The 9,665-nt window shown below is 50.1% G+C and overlaps 1 protein-coding gene across 2 annotated transcripts in view; it reads left to right on the forward strand.

Annotated features, from left to right (window-relative positions):
• The window catches only part of LOC147086580 (SMAD family member 6-like), a 31,503-nt gene extending 24,246 nt beyond the window's left edge, over window positions 1–7,257 (forward strand). For both annotated transcript variants that reach the window (XM_085978722.1, XM_085978723.1), the window contains exon 5: window positions 1,320–7,257. In XM_085978722.1, the coding sequence (XP_085834848.1) occupies window positions 1,320–1,858 (539 nt within the window). In that variant the 3' untranslated portion in view covers window positions 1,859–7,257. The remainder of the gene's footprint in view (window positions 1–1,319) is intronic.
• Window positions 7,258–9,665: the final 2,408 nt, after the last annotated feature.

The following is a 9,665-nucleotide window of genomic DNA, read 5'->3' on the forward strand; positions in this document are numbered from 1 at the left end:
GAGGAAATAGGGTAGCTGGAGAGAAACTATTAACACCTCGATCAGATCACCCCTCGGTCTGCTATACTCCGGGAAATATGAGCCTGTCCTCATATGTATAATTTAAAGTCTTTCCACGCCAAATAGACCAGAACTCCCCTGGTTCTGGTTCCGCCCTCTGTGTCTGGAATTGGCTGGGGTGCCAGGCGAGACACAGCTATTGAACTAGGGGAGGCTTGGCTTGGAGGGTGGGGTGGGGGTGGGGGAAATCAATCGGGAGTTCCTGCTCCTGATCACGGTGAAAGGATTCCCCTGCTGGAAAAGGCACGTGTGAGGAAGAACATTGGGTTTGGCTTTGGCAGAACGGCACCCCGTGGCCGATCAGCCGGTCCACGCCTGCGTGTTAAAGAACAGCAAGGTTGCCAACCAGAGGGCAGCCCAGCACAAATCTGTCATTCGGAGGATGAGAGAACGGGGTGGGAATAAACAACGAAAGACAAAGTTTAAAGGCTTCAACTTTCGCAGGGCTCCTTCCTCCGCACTTCACCCCTTCTGGGTATGATCGTGCACTGGTTATGCTGCTGGACAAGGAGACTCGTCTCGCCATTTCCCTTCCCTCCCTAACTGTGGGACTCCTCACCTCCCTTGGTCTTCCCTTATAATCTGAAGCCTTTCAAAACCCAAGCTAGCTGTCCCTGAGCCACTACTTGTCCTGATTCCTTTCCCCCTACTCTTGAGCCTTGTCTCCCTCCTACGTTTCTCACCCTCCATAAACTACAGCTCATCCAAAGCTCCTGCTGCCCCGTGTCCTAACTCGCACCGAGTCCCGTTCACCCATCACCCCCTGTGCTCGCTGACCTACATTGGCTCCCGGTTAAGCAACGCCTCGATTTAAAAAAATTCTCAGCTTTGTTTTCAAATCCCTCCCTGGCCTCCTCGTCCCTTCCCTATCTCTGTTACCACCGCCAGCCCTACGACCCTCCCAGATCTCTGCGCTCCTCCAATTCAGGCCTCTTGTGCATTCCCAATTTCCATCGCTCCACCATTGGTGGCCGTGCCTTCAGCTGCCTGGGCTCTAAGCTTTGGAATTCCCTCCCTAAACCTCTCCACCTCTCCTTTTTAAAGATGCTCCTTAAAACCCTCGTAACATCTCCTAACATCTCCTAACATCTCCTAACGTGACTCAATGTCAATGTTTTGTCTGATGACACTCCTGTGAAGAGCCTTGGGATGTTTTGCTATGTTAAAGATGCTCTATAAATGCAAGTCGTTGGGAGAAGCTTGAATTGCTGCTTTCTGGAGTCGTTGGGTGCTGGCTCTAATCTTTCTCCCTCTTGCAGATTTCAGCTTGTCCCCGCGTGTGGCCAGGGAGGTGCACTGGTGCAGTGTGGCGTACTGGGAGCACCGGACGAGAGTGGGCCGCCTCTATGCGGTCCACGAGCCCTCGGTCGGCGTCTTCTGCGACCTGCCTCGGGGCGACGGCTTCTGCCTGGGCCACCTCCACGCGGACAACCGCCACGAGATGGTGAGGCGGACGCGCGGCAAGATCGGCGGCGGGATCCTGCTGAGCAAGGAGCGGGACGGGGTCTGGGCCTACAACCGCAGCGAGCACCCCATCTTTGTCAACTCCCCCACCCTGGGCCTCCCCCACTCCCGAACCCTCTCCGTTCACAAGGTGCTGCCCGGCTATTCCATCAAGGTCTTCGATTACAACCGGTCGTGCGCCTTGCAGCAGACGGCGGGCTCGGATTTTCCGGACGGACCGTATGATCCCAACAGCGTCCGCATAAGCTTCGCGAAAGGCTGGGGTCCTTGCTACTCCAGACAGTTCGTCACCTCCTGCCCTTGTTGGTTGGAGATACTGTTGAATCACACTTGATGGGCTTTTCGCTTTACAACAACAAAACACATACACACACGGACCTCTCCAATCCCTGGTGGAACCATTCGCAACCTCATCTCCACCTGCTGGGAGCTGCTGGTTGCTTGACCCATTAGATACAGAAGGGGAAGTGGTCTCCATCTCCTCTTTCTCCATCTCCTCCTTCTCCATCTCCTCCTTCTCCATCTCCTCCTTCTCCATCTATGATGCCCATTCAACACCCAGTGGGAGCCTCAGACTGACCATGCATTGGCCATTCCCGTAATCTCCTGATGGATGGAACAGGAGGAGGCCATTGAGCCTGGATTCGCACCCCCCCCCCCCCAGCCATTCAATGAGATCACGGCTGATTTACAACCTAACTCCATCTACCCGCCTTTGCCCCCATATCCCTTTGGTTAACAAAAATCTATCAATCTTGGATTTCAAACTAACAATTGACCCAGCACCAATTGCTGTTTGCGGAAGAGAGTTCCAAACTTCTACCACCCTTTGTGTGTAGAAGTGTTTCCTAATTTCACTCTGAAAGGTCTGGCTCTAATTGTTAGACTCTGCCCCCTAGTCCTAGACTCCCCAACCAGCGGAAATAGTTTCTCTCTCTCTACCCTCTCAATATCTTGAAAACTTCGATCAGGTCACCCCTTAACCTTCGAAGATCCAGGGCAGTTTGTGTAATCTCTCCTCGTAATTTAACCCTCGGGGGTCCAGGTGTCAGTACCCTTTTGCGGCTGGATTTATTTCAGTGATGGGAGAGGCTGGTGAATGTGTCTAAGTTTCTCTTTCTCTCCTCCCCTATAAGCCCCCTTCTGAAATGGCAACTTGGGGCCCCTGTGTTCGTAAAAAGTACTCGTGGATGTGAGCCTGTTGAACACATATGGCGCCAGAACTCCTGCCTGCGCTGTGCTATTGGACGCAGTCATTAACCAAGTGAAAGAGAAATGGGCTTTGGCCGGTAACCGAGTGAAAGAGAAATGGGCTTTGGCCGGTGTTTTTAAGATAGTGCGGGCCAGGATGAAGAGGTGTGCTAGTGCTGTGAATATTTTGGCCCGGGTTTAAGTTGGACTGAGGGAGGATGTGGGCTTGAGGTTGGTAGTTGTCTCTCGTCCCGTGAACTCCTTGCTTGCTGCTGTCTCTCTTCCCCATTGCCCTAAAACGAGGGCGCTTTTTAAAAAAAAAAAAAAAACTGCCTCCCTCTATTTACTTGTACTTCTTGCAATTTATTATACTGTATTCGCCGCTCACGGTGCGGTCTCCTCTACACTGGGGAGACCAAACGCAGATTGGGCGACTGCTTTGCGGAACACCTCCATTCAGTCCGTAAGGGGGACCCCGAGCTCCCCAGGTGGCCTGTCACTTTAATTCTCCGCCCCCACTCCCACTCAGACCTCACCGTCCGCGGCCTCTTGCATTGTTCCACTGAAGCGCAGCGTAAGCTCGAGGAACAGCACCTCATCTTCCGATTAGGCACTTTACAGCCTTCCGGACTCAACATCGAGTTCAACAATTTCAGACCATAACCTCGGCCCCTATCATATATATATAATATTTATTTTATCCACACTTTTTGTTTGTGTTCTTCTCTCCCACTTGGCAGCTGTCTTTCACTCTGCCAGCGCAATTCACACTTCATCTAGAGCCGTCCTTTGTTTCTTAACATGTCCCATTACCATCTCCTCTCGCCTTGAATATCTCTTAACCTCTCCCGCCTTCTATCCTATCACAGACCTTCCCTTTTGTTCTTTCCTCCCTCCCCCATTTCCCAGCCCCTACACTTGCTTAAAAATCTGTTCCATTTCCTGCTTTTTGTCCAGTTCTGACGAAAGGTCATCGACCTGAAACGTTAACTCTGTTTCTCTTTCCACGGAGGCTGCCTGACCCGCTGAGCTTTTCCGATTTCCAGCATCTGCTGTATTTTCTTTTTGTGTTAAAAATGCAAGCACGCGTTCGGAAGGGCAGAATTTAGAACTCTACTCCTGGCTCGTTCACCGTTGACGTGGCTGGAACCATCACCTGTTGCCACGATGGACGGGGACTCCCACCCCACTGGGAAAATGATGGATAAAAATCCAGGGAGCGGGTTGGGGAGGGGGATGAGTTTTTTTTTAATGGGGCGGTGGAAGCGGAGGCAATTGGATGAATACTTGAAAAGGAAGAATTTTCAGGACTACGGGGCAAGTGCAGAGGTGGGGAAAGAGTGGGACTAATTGGAGAGCTCTTTCAAAGAGCAGGCACAGGCACGACGGGCCGAATGGCCCCCTTCTTGTGCTCTACGCTTCTAATAAGTGAGAAATCCCCAACTTTTTTTGGTTTTGGCAGATATGTGACCACGATGAACACAAACCAGCTTTATTCACCAAGCCAATGAAACACAGGCCAAAAAGGACGGTAGCGGGGATGTGTAATTGTAGGGGAGAAGCAAGGGGGAAAGTACCTAGTGAGCGTGTGGCTAAGGTCGATTCCACTGTAGCACAAGAATTTTTACACCACTGCCCTTTTTTGCACTTTATTGAAAGCCAAGTGACAACATGTGCAGTTTAAATAGGGGACTCGAACTCCCTAACAGTGGATTAATTTCCTTGATACTCCTGCCTCAATGGCTTGTGATATTTCCGCTGGGGCTGTCTACTTGCGTTGCCATGATATCTGTAAATAATGTAATGCCACCAAGGGAGCTCTCTTGCTTCCTGCCACTTGAGTAATGAGCTGTCGAACGGGGAAATGACTTTTTAGTGACGCGGGTGCGGGAGCGAAGTTGCTTTATCCTCAAGTTCTTGGCAGCATCGATTTTTTTTTTTATTGTGACTGAGAAACCTCCGCGGGTTAGACGGCATTGGCAAGATCGCGCGCTCCGGTTCCTCCAGGCGACCGTTGGAAAAGCTCAATTAGTTTGGCGTTCCCTGTTCCCGTGAGCGGGCAGCCATTTTGTAAGTCAATTGGACTGAACCAATTGGGGTAGATTTTGTTTTTAATTGGCCATTTCTAACCCCCCCCCCCCCCCGCCTTCCAAACTGAGCCCAAAACACACTGGATTGACTGCCTGATTTTTATATTTAAAAAAAAAAATTCCCATTCATTCAATTGGAAATTAAAATGGGTATCTAGAACTAGGGGGCGTAGTTTCAGAATAAGGGGTCGGCCATTTAAGACGGAGATGAGGAGGAATTTCTTCTCTGAGGGTCGTGAATCTGTGGAATTCTCTACCCCAGAGAGCTGTGGAGTTGTTGAATATATTCAAGGTGGAGATTGACAGATATTTAAACTACAGAGGGTATAGGGAGCGAGCGGGAAAGTGGTGTTCAGGCCAAGATTGGATCAGCCATGATCTTATTGAATGGCGGAGCAGGCCCGAGGGGCTGATTGGTCTCCTCCTGCTCCTGTTTCTTCTGTTCTTATGGTTTCCATAAATGGATTGCAGATCCACAATGCCCATTTTACACCTGGAGAGGGGCAAGTGGGGAAAATTATCCCCATTGGCTGCTTTAGTATTTTTTTTTTTTTGGCAAGCCCTCCCGCCCTTGTGTGTGCAGTAAGTTCCTGCCACCCTTACTTTGCCAAGTATCAACTTCTAAGAACGGCGCGGGTCCATGTGGGGACTCCCTCCCTTAACCCGCCACCCAACCACCGCGGGTTTATGCCCTGCGTTCTGGACAGCTGAGTCCCTTCCTTGACCAGCAGTGCTGGTGTCGCTGGACCCATCCTTTCTGAATGATAAAAGTATACACTTCCTGTGTGACGGTCTTAATTTGCCACCTTAAAATCTGCTCCAACCACAACTTTACCCACCCCAATCGTGTACAGATCAGTGTGTTCCCTTCAGACGCCATGTAGTGTGCACCAACGTCAGTGTTCTCGCTCAGGCCAACATCCCCAGCATCGAAGCTCTGACCACGCTCGATCAGCTCCGATGAACGGGCCGCATGCCCGATACGAGACTCCCAAAACAAGCGCTCTACTTGGAGCTCCGGCACGGCAGGAGAGCCCCAGGTGAGCAGAGGAAACGCTTCAAGGACACCCTCAAAGCCTCCTTGGAAAAAGTGCAACATCCCCACCGACACCTGGGAATCCCTGGCCCCAAGACTGCACAATGTGGAGGAGAAGCATCCGGGGAAGGCGCCGAACACCTCGAGTCTCTTCACTGGGAGCAAGCGCAAGTCAACCCAAGCACCCCACCCACCGTCTGCCCCACCTGTGACAGAGACTGCAGGTCCTGCATTGGACTCGTCAGTCACCTGAGAACTCATTTTTAATGTGGAAGCAAGTCATCCTCGGTTCCGAGGGACTGCCTAAGAAGAGAAGTGCTGGGTGTTTCCACGCCCCCCCATTCCGGCCCCAACACTTCCAAGTGGACCGAGCTTGACAATTTCACGCCCACCGTTCAATGTTCCACCTAAGCTGTGCTGTGTCCTGCGCGGCCTGTTTCTTTAAAGGCGCGGTCTCTCTTTTTAAAAAAAAATGTCTGTGTTCGCGATGTAATAGCCGATGAGCGGCCCGGCCGGGACCTTTTGAGATTACATAGAAACATAGAAGATAGGAGCAGGAGTAGGCCATTCGGCCCCTCGAGCCTGTTCCGCCATTTAATGAGATCATGGCTGCTCATCCAAATTCAGTACCCTGTCCCTGCCTTCTCCCCATATCCCTTGATCCCCTTAGCCTTAAGAAATATATCAAACTCCTTGAATATATTTAATAAGTTGGCCTCAACTGCGTGGTAGAGAATTCCACAGGTTCACCACTCTCTGGGTGAAGAAATTCCTCCTCATCTCTGTCCTAAATGGCTTACCCCTTATCCTTAGACTGTGACCCCTGGTTCTGGACTCCCCCGCCATCGGGAACATCCTTCCTGCATCTAGTCTGTCTAGTCCTGTTAGAATTTTATAAGTTTCAATGAGATCCCCCTCTCATTCTTCTAAACTCCAGCGAGTATAAGCCCAATCGACCCAATCTCTCCTCATACGTCATTCCTGCCATCCCAGGTATCAGTCTGGTGACTGCGGTAACATTGCCACCATTACGTGGCCGCTGAAATTCCAGTAGCCACTGTATGCTGTGTCGGAGCGTGTGTGCGTGCGTGTGTGACATCGTAACCATTCCAACGGGACTTTAGGTGCAAGACGCCAATATACAGACGAATCCTCCTTGGGTTAGAGAGTTGATCATTTTTAAACAAAAACAGAAATCTTATCTCACTATATATGCTCAGATTTAATATAAAGTTTTATATATTAAAATATTATAATTGTAAATATGGAGGTGTTTCTATATAGTAATTATTTATGTATACAAGGACTACAAAGGTGACTGAAGCACTTTGTCGAATGTCAGTATATCACCGCCTAGCTATCCTGAAAAGATGTTACGTAAATGCACACTAATAAACTCACATTTTATTCACTGTTCTCTTGGAGGGTCTCTGTGTAGTGTGTCTCACTGATTGAAATGGAACGGAGTTATCGTGCACTCCCTTTTAACGCATGCTTGTTGGGATAGAAGATAGGAGCAGGAGTAGGCCATTCGGCCTCTCGAGCCTGTTCCGCCATTCAATGAGATCATGGCTGATCGAGGGGGAAAAGTCCACAGGTTAAAAGGCGTTGTAGGCGCAGGGAGGACCGGATCCTCCTCCTCAACACCTCGCATTTAAAATTCTCATCCTGTTGTTCAAGTCCCACTGTGGCCTCGCCCTGTTTTTAAAAAATTCGTTCATTGGATGTGGGCGTCGCTGGCAAGGCCAGCATTTATTGCCCATCCCTAATCGCCCTTGAGAAGGTGGTGGTGAGCCGCCCTCTTGAACCGCTGCAGTCCGGGTGGTGAAGGGAGTCCCACAGTGCTGTTAGGGAGGGAGTTCCAGGATTTTGACCCAGCGACGATGACGGAACGGCCCGATATATTTCCAAGTTAGGATGGTGTGTGTGACTTGGAGGGGAACTTGGAGGTGGTGGTGTTCCCGCGCACCTGCTGCCCTTGTCCTTCTAGGTGGAGGAGGTCGTGGGTTCGGGAGGTGCCGCTGAAGAAGCCTTGGCGAGTTGCTGCAGTGCATCTTGTAGATGGTCCACACTGCAGCCACGGTGCGCCGGTGGTGGAGGGAATGAATGTTAAAGGTGGTGGATGGGGGCCGCTCCCAATATCTCGAACCTCCTCCATTCTGACACACTTCTGTGTTCTTCCCAACTCTGGCCTCTTGAGCAACCCCCAACTTCCATCGCTCCTCCATTGGCGGCCGTGCCTTCAGCCATCTCGCCCCTAAGCTCTGGAATTCCCTCCCTAAACCCATTTATAAATGGTTTGGTTTCAAGTAGTGCTGCAGGTCTGTTTTTTTAATCTGCTGTTTAGTATTTCTAGTCTACTCTAGATATTTTCTTGGGGTTCAGTGCAACTGGTCTCTCCTTTTAAGTGGACCTTGAGTCTCCTATGATTAGGATTTTACCTTTGGTGCCCATTGTCTAGACATAGGATAACCTAGCCTGGGGCTTGTAGTAACAAAACCTCTCATTATATATACTGGACACTGTAATCTTGCGTGTTTCCCCAGTCTTGGAAGATGGACTGAAACATTCTAGTGAGTTGAGGTCAATTCTAAACCAACTGATTGGTTTATTTTACAAGTAATATCGGAATGAACAGATTTCAGTTTACAGTGTATCTCAATCTATTTCACAAAGCTCTTCGTAACATAGAAAATAACAAAGCACACTACAATCTGTTACGTACAATATACAGCACAGAAACAGGCCATTGGGCCCATCTGCTCCGTGCCGGTGTTTCTGCTCCACACCAGCCTCCTCCCGCCCCTCTTCATCTCACCCCCATCACCATATCCTTCTATTCCTTTCTCCCTCATGTGTTTATCCAGCTTCCTCTTAAATGCATCTATGCTATTTGCTTCAGCCACTCCCTGTGGTAGCGAGTTCCACATAAAACACTGGTTTGGCCCCAACTGGGGTATTGTATCCAATTCTGGGCAGCGCACTTTAAGGAGAACTTATTCCAGGAATGAGGAACTTCAGTTACGCTGATGGACTGGAGGCTGTTCTCCTCGGAGCAGAGAAGGTTGAGGGGAGATTTGATAGAAGTGTTCAAAATCATGAGGGGTCTGGGACAGAGTAGGTAGAGAGAGAAACTGTTCCCAATTGGCGGAAGGGTCGTGAACCAGAGGACACAGGTTTAAGGTGATTGGGAGAAAAACCAAAGGCGACGTGAGGAAAAACTATTTTACGCGGCGAGTGGTCGGGATCTGGAATGCGCTGCCTTAGAGGGTGGTGGAGGCAGGCTCGATCGTGGCTTTCAAAAGGGAATTGGACAAGAACCGGAAGGAAAAAAATTTGCAGGGCTACGGGGAAAGGGCGGGGGGAGTGGGACGAGCTGAGAGTCGGCACGGGCTCGATGGGCCGAATGGCCTCTTTCCGTACTGTAACCATTTTATGATTCTCACCACTCTCTGGGTAAAGAAGTCTCCCCTGAATTCCCGATTGGATTTATTAGTGACTCTCTTATATTGATGGTCCCTAGTTCTGGTCTCGCCCCACAAGTGGAAACATCTCTACGTCTACCCTGTCGAATCTCTTCATAATTTTAAAGGCCTCTATCAGGTCACCCCCTCAGCTTTCTCTTTTCTGGAGTAAAGAGCCCCAGCCCGTGAGCACGCTACATTCACTCTACTGAAAAGAAAACCTATGAAACTGTTCAGCTCCAACCCTCGGAAGTTCTCTGTGATTATTGACCGTGACTGAGATGAGCCATCACCAAGACCGGCTGTTTCCATCTCGGTAACATCGCCCGTCTCCGCCCCTGCCTCAGCTCATCCGCTGCT

The sequence above is a fragment of the Somniosus microcephalus genome, unplaced genomic scaffold, assembly GCF_052327205.1.
Source record: "Somniosus microcephalus isolate GS21.2 unplaced genomic scaffold, FLI_Smic_1.0 unresolved_chr7, whole genome shotgun sequence".
Classification (NCBI taxonomy): domain Eukaryota; kingdom Metazoa; phylum Chordata; class Chondrichthyes; order Squaliformes; family Somniosidae; genus Somniosus; species Somniosus microcephalus.